At 38.3% G+C, this 27,126-nt stretch overlaps 1 protein-coding gene and 1 pseudogene across 4 annotated transcripts in view; both read left to right on the top strand.

The window, feature by feature from the left end:
* The window catches only part of CRYL1 (crystallin lambda 1), a 192,704-nt gene that overhangs the window by 129,834 nt on the left and 35,744 nt on the right, over positions 1 to 27,126 (top strand). For all 4 annotated transcript variants that reach the window (XM_072611687.1, XM_072611689.1, XM_072611690.1 and 1 more), the window contains one exon: positions 10,151 to 10,345. In XM_072611687.1, the coding sequence (XP_072467788.1) occupies positions 10,151 to 10,345 (195 nt within the window). The remainder of the gene's footprint in view (positions 1 to 10,150; positions 10,346 to 27,126) is intronic.
* LOC140505569 (inosine-5'-monophosphate dehydrogenase 2-like) lies at positions 6,323 to 7,837 on the top strand (annotated as a pseudogene).

Raw genomic sequence — 27,126 nt, 5'->3', positions numbered from 1 at the left:
ACTTAGTGGCTATGTGACCCTGGACAAGTCATTTAACCTTGTTTGCTTCAGTTTCTTCCTCTGTTAAGTGAGCTGGAGAAGGAAATGGAAAGCTACTCCAGTAACTTTGCCGAGAAAACCCCAAATAGGGTCACAAAGAACAGGATACAACTGAACAACAACAGTCCCTCAACCTGGCCAAAGGCTCTAGAAGGAAGTGCCTTCTTCTATCTTTTCTTTGGGACCAAACATGTATGATTTATTTTGTAGCAAGATAAATGCAGCTCCAGACGCCACTGCTCTTGAAATGCATGAGAGTGGAAAGAGCATTAGAATCAAAAGACATGGCTGGATTTAAGCCCTAACATGACTGTTTATGAGCTGTGTGACCATACTATGTATTAGCCCTACTGTGTGCTAGGGAATACAAGGGACTAAAACAAATCTCTACCCTTCCAAGGATCTGCATTCTATTGGGGTAAACAACATATAAAAGATAAGTAGACATGAAATATATACAAACTATAACCAAAGTAACGATGGGGAGGGAACTTATGACTAAGGGGTACAGCAAAGGCCTTAGGAAGGAGCTGTTTTGTAGAGGCTTAAGTTCAAATTCTGTTTCTTCCATTTATCCTGTATGTATCTTGTTTAGACATAATTGTTTTCATATTGTCATGTTCATTAGACTGTGAGCTTCTTGAAAAGAACTATCTTTTACCTCTCTTTATATCCTTGACTCTTAGCACAGAGCCTAGCACATAGCAGGTAGGTAATAGACACTGCTTCTTCATAAGCAAGTCATTTAACCTCTGTGTGAACATCATGCAGCTCTCTAAGACTATAAATTTTAAACATGTTGCAGTGCACATAAGTAAATGAAATTCTTATCCTGTTTTCCCACACCTACAAAAGATATGCTTTGGGCAAATTATTCAACTTCTCAGAGCCTCAGTTTCCTGATCTGGGAAGTAGAAATAATATTACTTGAATACCTTACCTCACAGGTTGTGAGAAAAGTGCTTTATGAATTGTAAAGCACTATTATTTTTTCCCCTGTAAATGACTGTGGTTTGGTTGTTCTGGTGTCCATTCTGAGCACATCATTTTCTCTGTATTCCCTTTCCCCAGTTTTGCTAACACTTCAGAAGCTAATCTAATCCTTTTTTTTAAAGAAAAATCAGAATTGGAAATTGCAATATTATCTTGTTTCTGCTAAAGATAAGATGATTTGCTTACTTTGTGATACTTCGATATCAACATAAAAGAAATTAAATGCTCACCAGCATTATAACACTCATAAGGACCACAAATATTTTAAATTAGAGGGAGAGGCATCAAAGGTTGTATTGCAGAAATTAAAAGATGAAAAGCAAAAGCAAAGACAGTTCTTTCAAGCAGCAATAGGACCCAGAAATAATGCCACTGAAGCAATTTATAAAGTAGCTTATATATTCAGGGAAAAGGGAAGCCATTCAGTGATGTGGAAATTGTAAAAGAGTGTACTGTCTAAGTTGCAGGATGTTTAGACCCCTCATCTAATTCTTTAAAACAATATTTAGCCTAGGATTGACTCCACTGAGAAACAAAATCACTGGGCTACAATATTTGCATTTTAGATTAAGCTGGTAGCTAATATTCTTGTGGCTAAGTATTGTAATCCACACTCCTACATGAATTAGGAAATACTAAATTGTTATTGAAATAGCCTCCCTAGGGTTTTGTTTCTTGTTGGTTATTTCGTCATGGTTTGGGGGTGGGGATGGGGAATCCGTTAGTGTCTATAAGCAAATAGAATTTCAAGTTCTTCAGTAATTCTGTTCCTCAGCCTAATTTTCAAATACTGCTTATCATCAAAGAATCTTTACTGTATTGCAACTATGAAGCTATATATATATATAATATATATACTCTTTATATATATATACACACACATATATATATGTATGTGTATATATATATATAAAATCATACAGTAAAGGATTGGCAGGAACCTTCGAGCTCATTTAATCTAGCCCATGTCTAAGAAGGAAGACTGTCTACATCAAACCTGACAAGTAGTTATCCAGGCTGGCTCAAACATTTTCAATTATGGGAAACTCATTACATCCTCCCAAGTGGATTATTGAAATAACCTTTTAGGCAGTTTCCCTGGCTCAGTTCTTTGTGCTCTGATCCATCCTCTACTCAGCTACTTAAGAGGATTTCTCAAGTTTCCATCTGACCACGTCACTCCCACTTTTTTCTGCCCAGTGTGCTCCAGTGTCCCTATTATTATAAGGTCAAATTGAAACATCTCTGGCCTTTACAGTGCTCTCTCTCTCTCTGAATATATACATATACATATTATATATAATATATATACACACATATATATACACATATATATACATACATACACACACATATATGTGTATACACACACACACAGACACATATAAAATCTAGGCCTTCCCAACCTTCTAGTCTCCTTACATCTTCCTTCTTTCCATTCATTCTGTGCTATACATACATCAGCCTATGTGTATTCCTCAAACTGGACACTCTCCCTTCCATCCTTGTGCCTTTGTACAGGTGGTCCTCCATGCATGGTGTGCTCTGCCCCTTCACCTTATTTCTTAGTTTCCCTGGCTTCCTTCAAGAGTCAACTTGAAGCCCTTATCTCTCCAGAAAGGCATCCTTTCTGCATCCCCTCAGCTCCTAGTTCCTTCCACTCTCAAATTAATCCTCCATCTACTTGTAGATGTCGTGTATCTACTTAGTTATTTGTATGTTTTCTCCCTCATTGGAATATAAGTTCCTTTAGATCAGGGACAATGTTTTTGCCTTTCTTTATATTCCTAGAAATTAGCACGGTGTCTGGCACATGGTATGGGGCAGCTAGATGGTACAATGGATAGAACACTAGACCTAGAGTCAAGAGGACCTGAGTTCAAATTTGACCTTAGACATTTACTATCTATGTAACCCAAGGCGAGTCACTTAAACCAGTTTGCCTCAGTTTCCTCACCTGTAAAATGAGCTGGAGAAGGAAATGGCAAATCACTCCAATATCTCTGCCAACGAAACCCCAAATGAGGTCACAAAGAATTGGACACAATTGAAATGATTCAGCAACAACTGGCACATAGTAAGTACTAAAGAAATTTTTGTTGACAGTGTAAAAACAAACAAGTTTGAAATGACTGAAGAATTCTGATTAATGTAGTGACTAACCCATGGTGCTGAAGCATGTTGCCTACCTCTTCATAGAGGGATGATGGACTTAAGATACAAAATGAGACATACACTTTCTGACCCAGTCAGTGAGGGAATTTGTTTTGCTTGTCTATGCATATTTGTAACAACGGGTTTTCTTTTCTTTTTTTTATTCATTGTGGGTGAAGGAGCCTTTCTATAATTTTATTTCATCATTGCTAGTTTTGCTTTCTGGAACCAAATCAAAGACATCTAAACCTCTCTACTTGACAGACTTTCAGATACATAAAGACAGTTTCACATATACCTAAGTCATCTTTCTTGTAGGCTAACCACCCTCAACTAATCCTCATATAAATGTTCGTTGGTCCTCTCACCTTGTGGGTCATCATCATCTACAACCTGTAAACATAGAAGATAATGTGTTGGTAATTTTGTCAGGGTTTCATTTGGCTATTGGTTTCTCGTGGTTGAGAATCAGATCACTTTTTCACCCTAAAGCAGCCTGACCAGAGCAGAGTATAGTGTGGCCTTCCTTTATTCTGGTTACCATGTTTCTATTTGTGAATAGCTTACAATCTCATCATCTATTATGGCCAACATGGCGTCATGTTCTTGACTCATGTTAGGCTTTCAGCCTGCTAAAACTCATGTGGCCTTGAGCCCTCTGAGTACTCAGAAACCATCTGTCTAGTAATGTGCTCTAAAATTTTGTCAAGGTATTCCATAATTTTGCCACAACAGTTTACAATCTAGATACTTTATATTTATAACCAAGGAAATATCTTCATAAGCACCACTGTAAAGTTTGTAATATTTTGAATAGCCCATTGAATATTTGTGGTAATTTTTGCATATCTTATATAGTATTTGTTGTCTATTTTTATCTCTTCAATATGACATTATCTTACCATCCATCTCTTCTGAGTCAGCTCCATTACTTTCAATTCCAAACATTTTTTCTGGTTGTCTCCCATGCTTGGAATGCTCTCTTTCTTCATTTTCACTGGCTTCAGTGGCTTCCTTAGAGTCTCAGATAAAGTCCCACCTTCTGCATGAAGCCTTTCCTGGGCCTCTTTAATTTGGTGCCTTCTTTCTGAGACTGCCCTCAATCTTGCTTGTATGTAGCGGTTTGCATGCTCTTTTCCCTGTTAGACTGTGGCCTCCATAAGGGTAGGGACAGTCTTTTGCCTTTTTTTTTGTATCCTTAGTGCTTAGCATAGTGCCTGGTGCAAACGTTCACTTGACAGAATGACTTTCAAGCTTCTCTGATGATGGCTGTTTTATAGTGTTCTGTTTCTAAACTCAAGTTTCAAACTCATTTTTGTAATCCTCTACTTTTAAGTCAGTATTTCCTGAAGTGGACCTTTGGAGATTTTTTAGGATAATGATACACAAGCAATTCTTGCCACTTCCCTTGGTTTGTTTACCAAAAATCCTTTACAGAAGAGTGACCACTCAGGGATAGCTACTCTGGCCTGATGAACCTAGAAATTGCTCTTCCTTCCCAGTGCTGCTTGCTTAGAATTTTTTTCTTCCTGCTTTCCCTTTCACTTTGTAGCTATCAACTTTGAAACTGCTTTGGACTAACTTCCCATTCCACCTTTATCCCCTCAAACATGTATTGACACCTCAGGTCCTCATTTCTTCTAGTCCAGGACTAGGTTTATAATGACAAGACTGGAAATGGCTAGAGTGGAAGGAGCAAGTAGGCAAAAAGGAGGAAATGGGTCTATTCCCTTCCCCTCCCCCCAATTTATGGTGATCATATTTGGTACTACTTTTTACTACGGACCATACATAATAAATTAAGTTGATTGTGAGGGACTGCCTGGAGGAACTAACCACCCTTCATAATATTGTTTCTGAAAATGTTCCAAGTTCCATACAACTGATTTCAGACTTTGAGGAAAGAGCCTCTTAAGTTCACACTCTTCTTTAGTTCTCTAATTGGATAGTCTCTAGATTTCTGTCCTCCCTGGGACTCTCAGTTATAAGACAAAAGCCTAGATCATCATTTTGGAGGGTTTTCACCGTATGCTAACTTCTACTGTAGATGTGATGCATGTGTCATAGAGGTAGTATGGTCCCAGACATGAAAATATTGTAGAAATTGTTGTTCAGTCATTGTTCAGTTGTGTCCAACTCTTTATGACTTTAGAGTTTTCTTGGTGAAGATACTGGAGTGGTTTGCCATTTCCTTCTCTGGTTCATTTTACAGATGAGAAAACTGAGGCAAACAGGTTAAGTGGCATGTCCAGTATCACACGGCTAGTATCTGAGGCCAGATTTGAACTTGGGAAGATGAGTCTTTCTGATTCTCAGCCAGTGCTTTATTCGTTGCACATTGAAATCTTGTTTTTGTCAGTTAGTAGCTATGTGATCATGGCTACTTTTCTACCTTTCCAGTCTTCTTACCTTACTCTATACCACTTACTCTTCCATCCAGTGATATTAGCCTCCCTGCTTTTCTGTTTCTCAACTTGGGAATTTTGTCTTGCTCTTCCCCTTGCCTGGAATGCTCTCCCTTCTCACATTGGTCTTCTAGCTTTCCTGGATTCCTTTTAGTACCAATTAGAATCCTATATTCTGCAGAAAACCTTTCCCAACCCTTTTATTTCCCATTTATCCCCTTTAGAGCTTGTTTGTACATATTTGTTTGTTATCTTCCCCATTGGACTTACCATAAGCTCTGTGAGGGCATGGGCTATCTTTTGTCTTTTTTTCTATTCTCATCACAATACCTGGCACATAGTAGGCAATTAGCAAATGTTTGTTGATTAATTAATTGATTTCTTGTTCATTGATCAGCTAGTTAATCAATGAAGTATTTATTAAGTATCTACTATGTCCCAGTGTAGTCAATGGTCCATCCCTGCCCCAGTTCCTCTTTGTTAGTCATTGTACTAGGTATTAAGGATTACTCAGTTTGTGCATTTAATAAAAATTACAGACTAGAATTTCACTTTTTTTTCTGTAAATAGGTTGAAGAGGAGGAGGAGGAGGAAATGCATTATAAAAGCTCCAGGAGGTTTTATTGGTTATTTGGCAAACATCTTTAAATTGGGTACTTCTTATTAGATAATTAATGGAAAGTAGGTATCATTAATTGTCACCTTCTAAGATGTAGAACATTAACTATTGAAAAGGATTAAAAAAAAGAAAAGAAAAGGATCATGGTAGCTCTGCAAGAGAAGCATCAACACCACATGGCTCTACTTGGGTCTCCTCAGCCCAGCCCACTGCCTCTTCTCTTCCTCCCTGCCCCTTCCCCACCATGGCAGATTATCTCATCAGTCACAGCATATGTTACATTCCAGATGATGGGCTCATGTCACAGCAACTCTTCAGCTTTAGGGGACTTCCTCATCCTCCTGGGCTGTATAGACTTAACAGCAGATCAAGTATATCTAATTTCTGCAGTTACGAAGAAGATAACTCTGAAGACCCCACTTGCTTTATCGCCAACAGACACAGTCACTGAAGCTGGAATGAACATTACCATGGTGCTCACAGGAAGTGATGGCTTTATTCATCACAATTACACCTTGGAATTCCATGCCAAAGAAATAGGAAAATAAAGAAATATAAGTAGGGCTTCATCATTGACCTGTAGTCCTGAGCCCCAAAGATCAAGTCAGAGATGTGTTTGAACCAAGACAAGGCATGACTTCTGTGGTACCCCAATCACAGACAGTGGCAAGATGGGCAGCCACCTAGTGGGCATCATCTTCTCTCATGACATTGATTTTCTCAAGGAAGAGGAATATGACCATTTCCCGGGTGAGATCATGACCAAGCAACACTAAAGAAAGCCAATAAAATCATGCAGAGAGCAAGAAAGGGAAACTACCCATTATGAATGAGGATGACCAGCTAGTAACCATCACTGCCCACATGAACCTGAAGAAGAATCAGGACTATCCCCAGCATCCAAGAACACCAAGAAGTCACTGTTGTGCAGGGCATCCATTGCATCCATGAGGATGACAAGTATCAGCTTGACTTGCTAGCTCAGGCTGGTGTTGATGTGATCATGCTGGCCTATTTCCAAGGAAATTTTCCAAATTAGTATGATCAGGTACATCAAAAAGAAATATAATAACCTCCATGTTATTGATGGCAATATGGTGACAGCTGGCAAAAACTTTCATTGATGCTGGAGTGAATGCCCTGTGAGTTGGCTTGAGCAGCAGCTTCATCTGCATTATACAGGAATGTGTAATGTGGGTTATCCCAGGAGATACCTATCTACAAAGTCTCAGAATATGCACAGTACTTCAGTGTCCCCATCATTGCTGATCCAAAATGTGGGCCATGTCACCAAAGCCCTTACTTTTGGATCTTCCACAGTGATGATGGACAAAGACCTCAGGTGAGTACTACTGTGCTGGAATCTCCATAAAGAAATACCAGAACTGCTACTTCAGAGAAGCAGCCAAAATCAAAATGGCTCAAGTGGTGTCTGGGGCCCCGTAGGACAGAGGACTTTACATGGATTTGTTCCATTTGATTGTGGACATCCAGCACTCCTGCCCAAATATTGGTGCCAAGTGTTTAATGTAAGTCAGAGCCATGATGTACTCAGGGGAGCTGAAATTTGAGAAGAGGACATCATCTGCACAGGTGGAAGGTGGCATCCATGGACTCTATTCATGAGAAGTGGCTCTTCTGAGAAGTGGCCTTGTTGGGTTTTACTGCTTCTCACCTCTCCCTCTTTAGATTTTTTCATTAAAAAGCTGGATATAACAGAAAAGAAAAGGATCATGGTAAGGGAGCCTGATTCAGGAGAAGATATAAGGAAATGTACCTCACTCCCTTTATTTGTGGGGGTAGGGGACAGTGAATGCGGAACATTGCACGTAGTGTTAGACTTTTATTATATGTTGGTTAATGTTTGCAGAACTACATTTTTCCTCTTTATGATTTATTCTTTGCCAAAAATGATAGCTTGTTTGGGGATGGGAGAGCCCCTGAGGGAGGGAAGGAGGATGTATTTGAGAATGAGATGGGGCAAAAAAGTGTCATCAATAATTTAAAAAAAGATTATTATAGCTTTATGGAAAGACTACTGGTATTAAAGTCAGAAGAACAGTAGATTTGAAATGAGGGAATCCACCTTCAAAGGCCAGATCAGCTAGTTAGTACCTTTTGTGATGTTGAGTAGAATGCTTAACCCTGTTGATTCTCAGTTTCCTTATCTGTAAAATGAAGGAGTCAGACCTGATAATCTCTGAGGTCCTTTCCAGCTGTAACTGCCATGATCCTATCACATCTTGGCTATGACAGTAGCTGTGTGGCCTTGGAAAGACCTCTCTGTAGGGAAAATGGAGACAATAATACTTGTTTAACCTACCTCACAGGATGCTTGTGAGGCAAATAGTTTGTAAACTCTAAAGCATTAGAAAATATGAATTATTATTAACTTCTTACTGTCACAAATTTTAGGCCCAGTTCTACGAAAAATTTCATTTTGAAGCTGTGCAATTCTGTGAGGATTATTTAGAGCAGTTTTTCTAAGTAGAACCTCAAAATCTTAGATTCTGAACAGCTATCACAGAAAAATTCTGGGGAAGGGGTGACAGAAATGGATAAGGAAGAGAGAGAGGGAGAAAAATTGTGTTTTCTACTACAAAGCCCCCTTTCCATTTTGGGCCCTCTCTGTATTTCAGAGACCACATGACTACTGAGTAGTATTTTCTTCTTGGTAAAAGCTCTAAGGTAGAGAGGTCTCTTATGGGTCTCTTATGTGGGGCAGCAAGGTCTTGTAGTACCTGGAGAGTTGAGCCTGGAGTCAAGAAGACCTGAATTCAAATGTGGCCAGGGATATTTACTAGCTCTATGATCCTGGGCAAGTCACGTTGCCTCTGTTTGCTTCAGTTGCTTTACCAGTAAAATGAGGGTGATAATAATAGTACCAATGTCTCAGGGTGGTTGTGAGAATTAATGAGATAATATTTGTAAAGCATATAGTACAATGCCTGGCACATGGTAGATGCTATATAAATGTTTATCCTCTTCTCCCCTCCCATCCCCTTTTTATGACATAAGTGGAGTTCACTTGTAGTTTATGTGGAAATATTTAGAGGTAGAAAGAGATGTTAAAGGGTAAGGAAATGAAGGTGGAGAGATTAGGTAGAGAAATTAAAATGAGATAACGGTAAGGTATAGTAGTAATATTAGCAGAAGATATTTATGGATATGCTTTTAGTGGGAGGAGAAAGACCAGAAGAGCAGGAATATGGAATTATTATGAAACAAAAGAAGTGGGAATAGAAGGAAACATACACTAAAAACTGAAGCAAAACTACAAAGTTTGACCTAAATATCAGATGGGCCCACCAGTGAAAGAAATTGGGGAACCACAACTCTAGAATCAAAAACCTGCCCATAGAATTTGATCGTTCGTCTAAACTCATGTTCATAACTCCATGTTATCCCTACCATTGCATGATCTAGTGGAAAGACCACTCAATGGATTTGTTATCAGAAGCTCTGGCTCTTCCACAGATCAGTAGGATGATTTTGGGTCTGGTTAAAATGAATTCTCTAAGCATCAGTTTCCTTATCTGTAAAATGAGGCTAATAACATCTAGACTATATACTTCATGGCATTACTTACCAGACTCATAAGAGATAATGTGAAAGTACTTTGTAACTTGAGTTTTATAAAAATGAAAGCTAATAGATTAGTTGCCAAAACACTAAATTCTGTCCTCAGGATATTACGGTTTCTAAAGACATTTCATTATCAATTAATTTGTTTCTTAGATAGTTTGACATTGGTTGACAATATTAAAGAAGCCATTACTTTACAAGCAGGAGGAATTCCTGCTATTTTTGAATTCATAATGTTATTGAGGATTAGAGAGTTTTTCTTTTTGTGCTTTTAAAATAATAGCAAGAAAGTTGTATTTTGTGTTGCCAAAACACCTTTTCTGACTCTTCCTGTTTCTTTCTTTCTTATGTCAAGGTAAATCCACCATATTACGTCCCATTGGTTGAACTGGTCCCACATCCAGAGACAGATCCTTCAACAATGGAGAGAACATATGCTCTAATGAAGAAGATTGGGCAGTCACCTGTCAAAATAAAGAAGGAGATTGACGGGTTTATTCTCAACCGACTCCAGTATGCTATCATTGGTGAAGCCTGGAGACTTGTTGATGTACGTCTGCTTTTCCCAAACATTTTTTTTAATTTTTAATTAATTTATTTAACTTTTAACATTCATTTTCACAAAATTTTGGGTTCCAAATTTTCTCCCCATTTGTCCCCTCCCCCACCCCCAAACACTGAGCATTCTGATTGCCCCTATCACCAATCTGCCCTCTCTTCTATCATCCCTCTCTTCCCTTGTCCCCATCTTCTCTTTTGTCCTGTAGAGCCAGATAACTTTCTATACCCCTTTACCTGTATTTCTTATTTCCTAGTAGCAAGAACAGTACTCAACAGTTGTTCCTAAAACTTTGAGTTCCAACTTCTCTTCATCCCTTCCTCCCTACCCATTCCCTTTGGGGAGGCAAGCAATTCAATATAGGCCATATCTGTGTAATTTTGCAAATGACTTCCATGATAGTCGTGTTGTGTAAGACTAACTATATTTCCCTCCATCCTATCCTGCCCCCCATTGCTTCTATTCTCTCTTTTGATCCTGTCCCTCCCCAAGAGTGTTGACTTCAGATTGCTCCCTCCCTTCCATCATCCTCCCCAGCCTGCTTATCCCCTTCTCCCCCACTTTCCTGTATTGTAAGATAGGTTTTCATACCAAAATGAGTGTGTATTTTATTCCTTCCTTGAGTCAAGTGTGATGAGAGTAAACTTCATGTTTTTCTCTCACCTCCCCCCTTTTTCCCTCCACTAAAAAGTCTTTTGTCTGCCTCTTTTATGAGAGATAATTTGCCCCATTCCATTTCTCCCTTTCTCCTCCCAATATATTTCTCTCTCACTGCTTAATTTCATTTTTTTTAAAAATATGATCCCATCGTATTCCATTCACTCTGTGCTCTCTGTCTCTGTGTGTGCATGTGTGTGCGTGTGTATGTATGTAATCCCACCAACTACCCAGATACTGAAAAGTTTCAAGAGTTACAAGTATTGTCTTTCCATGTAGGAATGTAAACAGTTTAACTTTAGTAAAGTCCCTTATGACTTCTCTTTGCTGTTTACCTTTTCATGCTTCTCTTCATTCTTGTGTTTGAAAGTCAAATTTTCTTTTCAGCTCTGGTCTTTTCATCAAGAATGCTTGAAAGTCCTCTATTTCATTGAAAGACCATTTTTTCCCCTGAAGTATTATACTCAGTTTTGCTGGGTTTTTCCCAAACTTTTTAAAGGTTTTGACCAAATATAATAGAAATAGGAGGCTCTCTCTGAAAGTGCCACACATCCACCTAGTTTACCAAATAACAGCCAGTGGGCTAGGGATGGTTCATGAGGTGTTATCATGAGATGGGAATCTGTAAAAAGCTTGAAACAGCAAGCAAAAAAATCAAGACTAGGAAATATTTGAGCACTGAGAACAATTGTATCCATATGGTGCACTTGTTTGGAACTAAGGGGAGAAAATTTGGATGACTGGAAAGTCAGAAATAGCCCTATTATTTGTCAAGTTCATTATCATTTCAGGCTTCATTCACAAGGCTGTTGGCTATCTTTTCTCTTGGGTTCAGTCAAAAGGTAATGAAAGTAAAATTGAAGATAGAAAGCTACTTATGTTTCAGGAATTTCTCTCCAAAGTAAATTGTTATTTGATATCAAGATATAATGACAGATTTTTCCTCTTACTCTTTCATACCATTCTCTCATAGTTATCTGCTTGTGACACTAGATTTTTCCCACTGCTTTAGTCTTGGCCACAGAGAATGGTAAACTTTCAGGAGAAATAGATAACAGATTGCATCTGGAGCAAACTCTCATTTCCTAAAAAATATATTCATTTATTTTTGAGTCCTTCAGAAAAAGAATGAATAAAAATTTGGCATCATAAAGTTGTTAATATATGATGTGTTTACCTCCCATATTAGTGAACATTCTCCTCAGATTGTTTTTAATATTTTTCCCTTATGAATATCAAAGAAACATGAACTTGGCCATGATAAAAAGTCATTCCTGACAGAGTTGTAACTAGCAGCTTTTGAAACTGAGCCATATTCTATAAAACACACTCTCAATTCTTTTGGAGAGGTTATCAAAGACCCTATAACATCCTGAGGCCACACATGGCTGGCACTAGCCAGGTGGGATGCTGGGGAGGCACTCACCTGTATTGTTACTCTAGGAGTAGGAAGTTGGCATCTGGGAGCTTCCTGTTTAAATGAATTATTAGAAAGGTTTTTTTTATTAGAAAGATTGTTAGAAAGGCATTGTGCATAGTGGATATAAAGCCAGCCTTCGAGTCAGGAAGAAAAGGGCTATTAACACATATTATCTGTATGACTCTGGGTAAGTCAACTTAAGATTGTAAGTTTCAGAGCAGGTGCTGATCTGCATTTATAGAGAGAGTTTCCTCACTAGAGAGCTTCCTGTATTGGTGAAATCACACGTCTAGACCCAAAAAACAATCTTACTAAGTTGTATTAATTACAATTGGTCTTATGCTGCTGAAGGACTGAAAGTTCTTTTAGTACCATTCTAAATTTCAGTGCCCTGGAGTACAGCTATAGTAACTCTGCTCTAGTATAGCATTCATACTTGAGCTTAGAAAAATTAGGAAACCTACAGGCTTCTTCTTTATCTCTTTCTTTCTCTCTCTCTCTCTCTCTCTCTCTCTCTCTCTCTCTCTGTCTCTCTCTCTCTCTCTCTCTGTCTCTCTCTCTCTCTCTGTCTCTCTCTCTCCTCTCTCTCTCCTTCTCTCCCTCCTTCCCTTTTTCTCCCTCTCCCTCCCCTTACCCCTCTTCTCCCTCCCTCTTTCCTTCCCTCTCTCCCTCTCTCCTCTTCTTCCCTTCATATATATGTGTGTGTGTGTATGTGTGTGTGTGTGTGTTTGTGTGTGTGTGTGTATCTCAATTGGGACATAATATAGTGGACTTACTTAAACATGAGCAAAGTAGCTAATCTTAAAGGCAGCTTCTGTTAGCCTTGTGGAAAGGATCCTGAACTGGGGATATGTGGAGATGAATTCTTTTTAGGTAATACTGCTGACTTACCATACTACCCTGATTCAGCTACCCTCTGTATAAAGTAAAACAATGATACTCCGCTAACCTGGAGCCCCAGGAGCACGGCAAAGCGGAATAATGTATAGGAATATAATGTATCATACTATCTGGGAGGATGGTGTTGTACTAGCATTGTCAACTGTCTCATAAACTTAGATTATCTTACGATTCCACAACAACAGTGTACCTCTTTGTTTCTGAGGTATTTATTCCATAGTAGAGCCAGGAGCCAGGAAGCAGACATAGATGTAGGCAAAGACCATAGGTGATGTTCTATTTCTTGTTTTTGGTCCTTGGTCGGGTTATTATTATTATTTTTTACAAGTCAGCTAATTGCTTACCATGAACATCCTCTGGTTTCTTGTCCCTACCCTTCAGAGATACCACTTCAATCTGGTAACATTGTGTCATCTACAATAAAGCAATGATTATCGAGAATTCTGGGCTTTCCTTTTCTGAGCCAGTGGTTACCTTTTGGCACTCTGCTTGTTTCTGACACTACCAAACCATAGTTCACTAACTTACGTCAGGTTTCTCTGAGGCATTAAAAACCAAAAAGCTCTCACTGAGAAAAAAAAATTCCCAGATATTTAGAATGTTTTATCCTCATCTAGAATTAAATCATTTCATTAACAAAATAAAATTACATTTATCCAAAAAATGATGGCATTCTTGTGGCTTAAATAACTAAGAAGATCAGCCTCCTTTTTTGAGGAAGGTTAATGAAAGTGTGCAGCAGGAGAACATGCTGTGCTGTTTACTTTCCTCTCAACATTCAAAGTAAAAAGGAAAGTATCATATTTCATTTTCTGATCGCTACTTTTCTGTCTCCTTTTCTGCCTTTTCTTCCTCTTCCTGATCCTTTATTGTTGTAGGGTACTATTCTGAACCCTTTCTCATTGTCTCATTCTACACTTCCTCCTTCCCTATGCCCAAGGCTTCAATAAGTTGTAAAACACTTACTATAGTGCTGTGCACGTAATATTCACTTAATAAATACATGTTCCCTCCCCTTTTCTCTCCTCTCTTCCCCTTCCCTGTAAAGATGACTCAGATCTTTATTCTGAATCTCCTTCTCCCTCTTGAGTTCCAGATCAACATTTCAGTTTCCTGGATGTCCTGTTAATAGCTCAAGTCTAGTGTATCCAAAGTGAAACTCATCATTTCCTTTGCAGCAACTCTTTCCTCCTCTTCCTCCTTCTTATTTCCTTATCTCTGTCAATGGCACCATCCTCCTAACTACAAAACCTTGGAGACATCTTTTATTTCTTCCTGAATTTTCCCACCTGTGTCTAGTCACTCTCTAAGATCCAATTTTCTGGGGCCTTTGTAAAATGTAGGAGTTGGATTAGATGTTCTCTGAAGTTCCTTTTGTCTTTAGATATATGAGTGTATGATTTTACATTATACCTCTTGAATTTGTGCTCTTGACAGTGCCCACACCATTACCCAAATGTAGGGAGGTAGGTAGGCAGGTCCTCATTATCTCTTGCCTGGACTATTTCAGTAGATTCCTCAATGTTTGTTGATAGATAAATTGGTTAATTTATCTTTCTACCTCTAGTTTCTCTCCACTCTGATCTGTCCTTCATATTTTTACCACTTACTACTACAGCAAGCATTTACTAAGTGCTTCCGTTGTACTAAACACTGTGTAAGATATTGGTGCTATAAAGAGAAAAATGAAGCCACCTGAGCCCTCAAGGAGTTTGTTTTAGACCAAAGGAAACAGCATGTACACAGACAGAGTCAATACAAAATATATGCAAACTAAAGACAAGGAACTGTGTGCAAAAAATGCAGTAACAACCTGGGAGAATCGGGAAATCTCATGTAGGGGTGTTGAGCTGGACCTTAAAGGAAGTTAAAGATCTGAAAGGCAGAAACGAGGAAAGGGAACTTTCTAGGCCTGAGGGATAGACTGCGCAGAGGTGTGGAGGTGAGGGAAAATATTATATATGAGGAACACTGAGTAGGACAGTTTGAATGGGATGCAGAGTGTGTAAGGGAGAGTGTTGTGCAAATCAATCAGGAAAGGTAGATTGGAGACAGATTGTGAAAGAGTTTGAAGGCCAAATAGGGAAGTTTGTATGGTATTGATAAAGCTACATTTAAGACGTGCAACATAGACACCTCCCCCATGATGTGAGATAGAACTTACTACATGAGTCATTTTTTTAATCTTACACATAATTTTAATTCCAGAAAATCCTGCTCTCCTTGGCAAGCAGGTATTTATTTTTAATATGTTACCTGTGTTTCATGAGCAAGCCTATATTTAGAGCTTGGAAGGGAATTTAGATGCAAGTCATATAGTCCATTTTACAGATGAGGAAACTAAGAGCCAGGCACTTTCCTAAAAGTCACTCATGAAGATTAAGGAGTAAAGCCAAGTTTTGATCCCAGATGTGCTGACCCTGCATTCTATTCAGTTCAAAATTTATTCCTGCTATGTGCAGGGTACTGGACAGATCCAGCACTTTCTCCTGCACTGCAATATGGCAGTCAAGTCTCTGGTTCTCCATTAGTTATAGACACACTGTGGTGTAATTTTCCAATTTCAATTTCCTTCTCTAGGGCACACAAATGTTTTGTTCTAGTGGTGAATGCCACGTTGGTTTTATTAAAGCATAACTCTGATCATATCACCAACTTCCTAAAAAAATACTATCCAGATTCCTTAATCTGGCCTTTAAGACTCTGCATCTTGGCTCTGATCCACTTTTCCAGCTTGATCTCTTACTATTGCCCTTTACAGGTTAAGTCCTTATTGACTATGGGTGTGATCTTCACAAGTCATTTCATGTATCTGAGTTTCAGGGTCCTTATCCATACAATGAAGGGAGGGGATGGACTAAGTGATCCTTCCTTAGATTATATTAGCTTTTAGGGACTTGTAGAATGATTACCTTTAAAAAACAGGATGGACTGGTCCAGGCTCTGAGATTTTCTGTCAAAAGGCAACCACCTCTACAGGTCCCTTCATTTGCTTTTCTCTTGACTGCCTTTTTCTGTGTCAGCCTGTCCAGAGGGACAGAGATGTAAAAGATTTTGCCAAGGTAGAATTGAAGGGAGTTGACAACTGGTAATGCTTGGCACAGGGTCCAACCCATAGTAGGTGATTTATTGAATTGAATTGAACTGATAGCATGTGTTGTTGTGTTTGTCCTTCATTCTCGAAGAGGACCGTGACATCAATATGATGACATGACTTGCCGTGGACTTTGATTTGAGTGAGGGAGGGTTGGCAATGTGTAGGATGAAGGAGAGAGAAAAGTCAGAGATGATTCTGTGATTTCAAGCCTGGTTAGGCATGAGGTTGTTGATGACATCACTAACCTTATGATATTGGTGCCATAAAATCTGAAGACTTTTACTAAATGGACTTCCCTTGGGAGCTTTTCTGTTGCTTGGAATGTCCTTTCCTCCCAAGCTCCACTCATCTAATTCTTCACTATACTTAAATTCCTTCAGTTCATTTCCTTCCTCTACTTATAACCCAAAAGTCCTCTTCTTCATGAAACTTTTTATCTTCCGCTCAGATGAAAATGACCCTCCTTCTCTGAACCCCTGCCTCTCACTACATATTCACATTACAGCTTGTATTTTAATTTATACATCTTATCTCTCCTACTAGACAGTAAACTCCAGCAGGGCAGGGACCACATAATAAAATTCTTTATAACTCCCAAAGCACTGAACACAGTATCTTGAATGTAAAGACATTTTGCATTTTTTTTTTGTTGTTGAAAGAATAAATGCATGTGATATCAGGTTGCCTTGGGAAAGGTACATAATCTGCTAGGTAATCTTAATATATTTCTTCTTTTACACTTGTTGCCTTTTGAATGTTTCAAGCCAGACTGGACCTTTGGTTCTTTTTTTTTTCTGACATTTCAGTATGAGGGCCTGGGCAGGAGGAAGAGAGTAGTGGTGGTAGCAGTGATAACATGTAATTGGTAGGTCAGCCTCTGCCTTGGAGGTGCTTGTGTAGTTGGCGTGTCTTGCTCACCTTTGGTGAGTCATGTTTCACAGGTTCAAGACAATTCAAGGGATGTTTATGAAGTGTCCACCGTGTGGAAGATGCACTGTTCTAGATATTGAGGATACAACTGCAGGGTGGTTACAGTATAATTGAGGGATTTGACGTATATATACACATAAGAATGATACAAAGTAGGCAATGATACAAGCAAAAGTGTGTGTGTGTGTGTGTGTGTGTGTGTGTGTGTGTGTGTGTGTAGGAAGGTCTCACCAACATGGTCTAGGAAAAATTGAAGGTGGAGAGCACTTTGAGTTCAGAGCATTTGAAAATGCTTCATAGAGAAACAAAACCTGATCTTTGAAGAAAGACAAATAAATGAGAAAGGAATTATTCCAGTATGAATCTGACCATGTGACTCCCCCACTCAAGAAATTTTAGTGGTTCCCAATTGCCTTTAAAATAAAACACAAACCGTTCTGCCATTAAAGGCCTTTGCAGTCTGTCTCCAGCTTATCTTTTCAGGCTGGTTACTCATCCTTCTTCTTCCCCCCAACCAGACTCAGCTAGTTCAACTGCCCCTGATATTACAAATAAGGAAAGTGAGGCTTGGGGAAGTGAAATTGTGGAAAAATGTGAACTTTTTGTACTATGTGGACTTTGCCAAAAAGCACCCTGGCTGATTGGCTGGGGACAGCAAATGTTTAGCTGGGGGGAAATAAGGAAGGGAGCATTTGATTGCCTTCTCCCATTGTTGATGTCACAGAAAACAAAGAGTAGATAATAACTGGATAACGAGCTGTTCTTTGAACATGTTGTTCCACCTTTGCCTTTGCCTCGACTGTGCCTTACACAGAGAAGGTTCTTCCTTTCCTCCGTGGCCTCTTAGAACCCTATAAATCCTTTAAGATTCAGCTCTAGGGAAATTAAGTGTCTACTATATGCTGCTATTATAGGGACAAAAAAGGCCTTGTCTTCAAGAATCTTCTGTTTTGTTAGAAAAACAACTTATGGGGGCAGCTAGGTGGCACAGTGAATAGAGCACCAGCCCTGGAGTCAGGAGGACCTGAGTTCAAATCCAGCTTAGTGTCTGACACTTGACACTAACTGTGTGACCTTGGGCAAGTCACTTAACTCCAGTTGCCTTGCCATCCCTCCTCCAAAAATGAACAACTTAAAAAAAACCCCCAACAACTTATATGTAGGTAGGCAAATCTATATGCAAAATAAATCCAAGGTAATAGAGGAGTGTGGCACTACTGTAGGGGTTCTTAACTTTTTTGTGTGCCACAAACCCCGTTGGCAGTCTGGTGAAGCCTGTGTACCTTTTCTCAGAATAATGTTTTTTTTTAAATTTATTATTCTTTTTTAATGTTTAACAATCACTGCCATACAATTGAGATTTTATCCCCCCCACACCTAACTCCCACTACCCCCCTCCCTCCCCACGACTGCATACAATTCTGTATAGGTTCTACATATACTTTCCTATTGAGTACATTTTCACTATAGTCATGCTATGTAGTCGGACTAAAATAAATGGAGAAATCATATAACAAATCAAAGCATGATACACAAAAACATACACACACACAAACATGATCTGCTGCATTCTGCGAATGACTTCCATATTTCTTTCTCTGAGTGTGGAAGGCATTTTGCCTTAGAGAACCATCATTGGGATTTTTTTTTTTTAAAGAAGTTCTTGCGTTATTACGAAATTCCAAGTCTACCAGAAAAAACTCTCACACACTGTGGTCGTTGCTGTGCACAAAGTTCTCCTGGTTCTGCTCCTTTCACTCAGCATCAGGTCATATAAGTCTTTCCAGGCCTCTCTGAAGTTTTCTTGTTCGTCATTTCTTATGGCACAATAGTACTCCATTACATTCATATACCATAATTTATTCAGCCATTCCCCAATTGATGGACATCCCCAGAATAATGTTTTTAAATACATAAAATAAAATGCATGAGATTGTAAAGGAAATCATTTTAAAAATACAGTGTGTAGACAGAAAGACTGTGAGTATGTATAGTCTATATCTGGCCTCATAAATAGAGTCATTTCAAAGTAATGATAAGCATAAGTGACATTTCAAGATATTTGCAACAACTATACTGTCCTATGAAAATATCTATTATTTCTCTTGGTGACAAAGTCACAGGTACTGCTAATGCTATTGTGCTAATACTACTTCCCAATGAAAGGAAATACTGGATTTCAGTTAGAGGTTCATGAAAACAAAAATGTAGTTTTTTCCCTTCCAAGGTCATAGACCCCCTGAAAACTATCCACAGACTCTTTGGGAATCTTTGCCTCCCAGGTTAAAAACCCCTGTATTAGTAACTGAGGGCATCAAGGTAGGTCTCATGTAGGAAGCAGCACCAGCGGAGTTGGTTTGAGAAAACTCAGTTTTCTGTATGAATCTTTTGAAATGAAATACAAATTGTTTGCCTATTTGTGGTCCTTATCCATTTCAAATTGTTGTGTAACAGAATACGTCAGTGTGGTTATCAGACAGCCGCTGCAAAGCTCTGAAGTTCTCTGTGAGAAAACCCCAAGTACGTGCTTAGGCACCACAGTCCATAATAGGGCTGGGCGGATGACAAATTTCCAGCTCATCATTTGAAATTATTTACAATTCTATGTTCAGTAGAGGTGATTAGCACTGAGAATTCTGGATGCTGGGCTTTTTCTCTGGTGTTTTACAATCTTTGGAAGTGAGATCTTCTCAAGAGTGACTATTGCAAGTCTTTGGTTTCTCAGTTAAAGAAAATAATTTCAGACAGAACCACTCACATTTTTTGGTGTTTGAGGGTGTTCCATGCTCTTTGCCTCAAATGAACTTTTTGAGTGTAATATGTCAATGTTTTTCTGTAAAATCTGTGCAAAGTACACAGATAACATTTCCTTCAAATTACCTCTGTTTTATTACAGATGGAGGTAGTGAGAAGAGGCTGATCTGCTAGTATGAATCAGGGGTTTTGCAAATTTCATTTAGAAAGTGAAAAGTGATTCCTTCACTTGCAGCATTAAAGATAATTTACAAAACATATTTGTGTTTTTATATACTCTGATTCAGGTAGGATCAGCAAAAGTATAACTTTCACGTAGCTTTTTTTGTGTTGCTTTGTAAAGTTGCCAAAGAAACAAGCCCTTAGGGACTGCCACAGCTGGGCATCGATTTTCGACTTGGTGCTAAGCACAAAGGAGAAACTCTGGAAAGAAATGAGTTTTCTGCTCTCTGGACATGTAATTTATGTTCTCTCAGGTACAAAGGGAAGTAGAGAGTTCAGAGATGATCATTTCTAGTCCAGGAAAGAGAAAAGGCACAAGGTATGAGATAGTGAATCTTAATTCCTATTGCCATGTTTCTCTAAAGAGCCAAACCATTTTTTCTGCTTCTAGATTGAGTTCAGAATACAGGTGTATCATTTCTATGATATTTTAGCCATGCCATATGCCAACAAGACCAAGAATTCTGTGGGTAATTAGCGTAACTTGCTCCTTTAACCGGACATCCATTTTCTCAAGCTGGGCTCAATTGCTGGGTAAGATAGTCCTGCCTACCTGGGCTTTATGCCAAGAAATTTTGAGCAGAGATTCTTAAGGCATTAGCACATCAAAGGAAGTAGTGTGATGACAAGTCATTTACCATTAAAAAAAATTGGGTTTGTATTTGTAGGAGAATTCTCTGACAGTAGAGTTATAGTAAGTGGGTGGTGATAGTTTAAATGAATCATAAGAAAGCAAATTAAAGTTGTCAACACATTTTCTGCCCAACTCTGTGTGTCAGTGATGGAGAAATTGAGAGACATTGCTTTCCTCCCATGTTTTCAGTCCTTGTAAAATGATGTGATATCAAAGTTGAACCCCACAATAAGTCCTTGGCCCTTGAACATCAGAAACCAAAAAATTCTTGATCTCTTGATTTGGGAAGACTGTGACCCATTTGAAACAGATTCTTTTTAAATATTAGACCTAATCTCTGTGTTTGGAATAAAGTTCATCTTTTGCATAGATAAAACTGTTCCCCTTTATCAAAATACATACCCTGTTAGTCACCACAAACAAAACAAAGTAGTAAAATAGGACAGACAGAAGATTTTGATAGTGAGCTCATTCATAGATCTTTATCAAATGAGAAGAAAAATGTGTGGAAATTATGGTGCGTGAATTAAACATTTTGCCATCCACAGGCAATTGAGGGTTTAACTCAGTTAGCAGAAACTTGAGATGAGCTAAAATGCCTATATGACCTTGTGGCAGGATGAGGTGGTCTTTTTAAGGTTCACATTCCCCCTGCTTGTTTCTTTTCCATGCCTTGTTCATAGATTTAGAATAAGAAGGAAACTTAGAGGTAATTTCGTCCCAACCCTTCTTATATCTATGTATATATTCTTGCCTACCTCTGTGTCTCTATATCTATGTCCACTTCTCTCTGTGTCCACATGTCTCTATGGGCCAAATTCATACATATAATTTGCTTTCAGGGAAAATATTATCACATGTAGCAAGCATAAATCAGTTTCTCAGTCCTGGTTTCATTAAATATCAAATGAATCTGTGATTCCATTAATTTATGAGTTCCTTCTAGAGTTTCAGTTTACAACCTTTTCCTACCTGCCCACCCTGTGTAACCCTCATTTATATCCTCCTAATAGTTTTGAGGTAAGGGGGCAATGCCAACCCAATATGCTAGAGGTCTTCCTGATTTTCTCCTGATGCTGCCAGGGTACATTTGTCATTCCTTATTCTTGCCATATGACCCATCTCATACAGCTCCTTGATGACATCATTTATTTCTGTTCTTTGTTATATATTTCACCCTGTTCATGCTCATTTTGCATCTTTCTGTTGTTTTCTGTGTGACACTATAGTTTTTCAGAGGCAGTTGTATCACATATTTTGCTACCATTTAGCAACACTGGTCGCATATTAGTATTTAAAAGAGGGGACTGTGGTTTCATGGGAACTTTGGGCTTAATAATTAGCTTTGCTTTAGTAATAGTTTATCTTTGCAGTTTCCCAAGAGCAGTACAACCTTTGTCCCGCTCTGAGCCCAACTTGACCATCTATATTGTCTGTCCCAGTGTGACATGCTGTTTGATAAGCTCTAAAGAGTGTCCATTCAAATACATGTAGAAATTTGGGCAGAGAAAATGTTCATATATTTGGTCTTCCCTGGATGACTGAATAACCAAATTCATTAGAGTGATTACAGATTTCTCAGGAGGTGCAACATTGTTCTGGTGTTGATGCACCCATCACTGAGCCATTCTGAAAACAGAAACATCTGGAAAACCACTTCATCTTAGGAAGCCCCTCTTTATCCTGGATGATGGGTTTTATTTGTTCCATCACAATGGCAAATACCTTTGACAAGGGTGTAGCTCCCAGGTTTGTGCATCCTGATGTTTGTTATCAAAAAGTTGCTGGACTGGGTTATTTCAGTCATTAAATTCTGACATCTTCATGGGAGACGGCTTGTTATAAAAATTTCTGTAGCACAGTGTTTTATTCTACCAAATCATGTGCTTTTGGGGGAATCGTTAGGCAATGAGTACAATGGGAATCTTATAAATTTCCTACAATTTTCAGTTAATTCTGAAAAGATAAAGATGTTGTCCATTGTTGAACTTCATTTACTTCTTTTCAAGTCATGGTGGATCCCCTAAATTTGTGCATAGATGAATCTCATAAAACTTTTGTGTAGATAAAAGGGTTGGCATGTATATTGGAAGTTAATGATAAGGGCCAGGATTTTTTCCTCCTCTTTAATATCTTTCCCCAAGTAATACATAAGGATAAAGTGTTAGAAAAAGTCTACAAAGAACTCAATAAGACCTTTGAAATCAAATCAATATGTACTCTGATATTTAATGACTTCAATTCAAAGATAAGAAAAGTTAAATTGAGAAGGTATTGGTTCCAGAAGATGGAGAGAGGCCCAAGATTTGTAAAATGCACAGGAACTTGATACCTCTCAATCACGACAAACACTTTGTTGGAAAAAAGAACTAATAGGCTCTGGACATGATGAATACCAAATAATATCACAAAGAATGAAATAAATTGCATTTTATAGATAGGAAAAGATTTGTTATTGATAGAAGAGTTATACTTGTAAGTGTATAGTCAGATCATTGATTTCTTAGAACTAAGGTTAGAATTAGTTTTTTAAAAATGTGGTGCATACAGTAATGGAAACAACCCTGAATTATTTAAGTAAATAATTGAAAATAAAAAATGGGAAATGGATAATCAAAATGCCATTGACATCAGCTATATTATTTGTTTCCAGAAGTTTAACCAGTAAAAATTAGGTGCTACAATAAGGAGATCAAAGTAGCCCAAGAGAAAGTCTTGGTCAACAAATGTTGAACTTCCTTGTCAAATGGAGAGAGATGGCTGCCAAAAGCAGCATTATAAATATAAATTTATAAAATCTTAGGAAGAAGGATGACAGACAAAAATAGAAATATTGTTTCATAAAACAAAGAGAATCAGGGGAAGGTAAAACCAGAGTCAGAAAAAAGGCTGGCAAGATACTCAATTAAGCAAAATCATTCTAAGTTAACTCAAGGATAAAAATGGAAGGAGAACTGACTACAAACAGAAGAAAGATGGAAAAGATTTACAAAAGTCATTTTAGCAAACTACTTTTTTCTATCAAGGCTGATAGAACACCATACTTGGAGCCTAATATCATAGTCCCAGATGTATTTCAAGCAATAAATCAATCAATCAATATTATGCACCTGCCATAGCAGAGGTTGAAATAACACTAAAGAAAGCAAAGATGAGAACAAAAGATGGATTGAACTTCTGTATGTATAAAGGAGAGCTGTGCTGGAGAAGACAGAATTATGAAGGCATCGAGGAGCCAATATTTAAGGTAATCAAAAGCTTTATTAAAATTATCTAGAAATTAAATAATTTTAATTCGTTTTCATTTTTAAAATGATATACAATGTTATGTGGGGATGTTGTCAAGGCTGGAGTAGAATTTATAATAATAGGATGCCACAACACCCTGAAGATTTGGGAATCACACACAGAAAGCTCCACCTTCAGATGATGTCCTTCTCCCCCATTAGACTAATTATTCTATGTAGTAACATTATATATCATTGTCTAACCATGGCATTTCCTAACAAGGATACAAAAGAACAGATTTTTCTCTTAGTTATTTGGCATGTATGAACAAACGCTGATCTTTAAAGATAAACTTGATACCATGGTTGTCTGCAGTAAAAGATAAGCTTCCTTATATGTCAATTATACTTTATTAAAAAAAAAGTGTGTGTGTGTGTGTGTGTGTGTGTGTGTGTGTGTGTGTGTGTGTTAAAGAGAGTGAGAGAGAGGGAGAAAGAAAGAGAGAGAGAGAGAGAGAATACAATTTCAGGTATGAGTTATTTTCTGCTAGTTATAGTTATATAAAAGCAATCAGTATCATGGTAGGTTGCTTAGGTTATAGCTAAAGTTGAAGGTAGCCAACCTTTCTCAGGTTGGAGAGGTGTTACAAAGAAGTCCTGATGGGTTAAGGAGTGGTATAAAATTGAATGTTTAGTCATGAAACTCTCTTCTACCTAGGATGCCCACAGAACACACAAGTGTTTATGGCCTTGCCACAGTGTCTCCTATGGTATCTTTTTCTGCATGCCTTTTATGATTCATTGAACAGTGTCATACCTGGCAGCCTAAGTGTATTCCCATATATGGAAACAGTTGCCTGGGTTAAAGACTACATTTAAGCTGGGTTCCAAAGGAAGAGGAATAAATATAAAGAAATTTTTCTTTTCTCTGCTGTCAGAAAATATTTACTTATCAACACTTAGGGAAGGGCCAAGCTCCTTAATCCTGACAATACCCTTTAAGAAAAGAAATGTTTTCTTAGAATCCAGGTGTCTAGAACCTGCTATAGAAGAAGAGATGACTGGGTAGCAGACATACGGTCAATTAATAGTCTAATGCTTCCTCTTCCTTTTGAATTCCATGTCTCACATTCTAATGTTAACCATATTAATATAGCTTAGGGAGAATAAAATATTATTAATTAGAGGTAGTTGGGAGTAATCATGTCAAAAGAGGAGGATAAAAATGCTAGAATTCAAAAAATGCTACATAAGATTGGACCAGGGAAAAGGGAGATGGAAAGTTTGGATGCATTACCAAAGGAGCACCTAGGCTAAAGACTATACTGAAAATATTTTGTGATTTCAAATATTTTGAAATCACACCTCCATTTAATTTATTCCTTAAGTCAATGAATACACAAGTATTTATTAAGAATTTAGAATGTGCTCAACATTGGGAATATGAATACAAGCAAAAAGAAATGATCCCTACCTTCAAGGAACTTACATTCTGGTTGGGGAATCCAAGACATAAGTGGGAGCTAAAAGCCTGGGGAGTGGGATGGGAAGTTACACCCATGGAGAGATGGAGAAGTTGGGAGGGTGAAGAGTGGGGCAGGGAGAGGAGTGTAGAAGTGAGCATGGGTCTGGCCTGGCACTTCCTCCCAAAATCAGAGAACTAGGCTATAAGGGTGGAGTGATCTTCCAAGGTGAAAAGACTGTGGAGATGGAGGCATCTTGCAGGGTAAGACAGCTGTTGAAGAATGGAGAAGACCAGAGGGTTAGGAGGAGAAAAGGGGAAAGAGTGAAGGAGTGATCATGAGGCTGGCCTGGGAAGTTCCTCAACATGAGGGCTCCATACAAGTGTGAGTTACTACTATTAGTCACTCAACTCACTTTCCTCCCATGCTCCTTTATTCTTTCTTCTCTCCCCCTCCCCCCAGTTTCCTCATGTCATTAATGGTAACTCTTGCCTCTTTTATTGAGCTCCATAGTGCTTCTGTTTACTATATAAAACATCCACTTGAGACTCAGTACCAGAGGTTTTGGTTGGAACCTTCAAATCAGCTTTTCCATTCTGTGTAACATTTGGTTAATTTTTACTTGTGGCAAAAGAGAATGTTTTCTTTCTTCTGTTTTTCATAATAAACTGCATGCATGTCAGAGTGTTTAATACCTTGACTTCTCTTTCTATCACATGTAAACCCAGATATTTATTAGCTTCTCAATGACAAAATAAGCATATTACCTGCCAATTGTTTAGAAATCTAATGTCAAAAAGAAGTGTAGGACCGAAATGAAGCCATAGAAATAAGGGGGAGGAGAAAACATTTGTTTCAGTCATACAGAGCAAATCAGAGGGAGAAATTTCTGTGGGTGACTCTGTAATGACCCTGTGGCTTGAGGCATTTAAAGCTGGAGGAGATAAAGCATGAGAAAGCATGTCCAGGACAGTCTTTTACAGGTAGTAGGAAGGTGAGGTTATCTCAGAAGTTTTTCTGTCAGTAGGTAAATGTTTGAAATAACGTGGACCCCACCTCAGGCTATAACTCACCTGGGATGCATCCAACAGCAAAATGCTAAGACAGAAGAAGGGAAAGAGACTGAGAGAATTGCCAGTATCCAATCACATGACAGGAAGAATCATACAAGGCCATGGAAAGCCTTTAAAGCAAAGGTTCTTAATTTTTATGTGTGTGTCATGGACCCCTTGGTCAGTCTTATGAAGCCAGTGGATCTCTTCTCAGAATATTTTAAAATAAAACATATAGGATTATGAAGGAAACCATTTATATTGAGATGTAGTTGTCAAAATATTTACAAAGCAAGTTCATAGACCTCCAGGTTAGATCTGCTTTAAAATTATATTAAAGAAACAAACACAATCCTCAATCCCCCAGACAAGTATAGATGGAGATTAGTTAATTGTTCTTGAAAAGTATGGATATA

The sequence above is a fragment of the Notamacropus eugenii genome, chromosome 5 (assembly GCF_028372415.1).
Source record: "Notamacropus eugenii isolate mMacEug1 chromosome 5, mMacEug1.pri_v2, whole genome shotgun sequence".
NCBI classification, from domain to species: Eukaryota; Metazoa; Chordata; class Mammalia; order Diprotodontia; family Macropodidae; genus Notamacropus; species Notamacropus eugenii.
The sequence above is the reverse complement of the archived record's forward strand: the minus strand, read 5'-3'. Positions and strand labels throughout refer to the sequence as shown.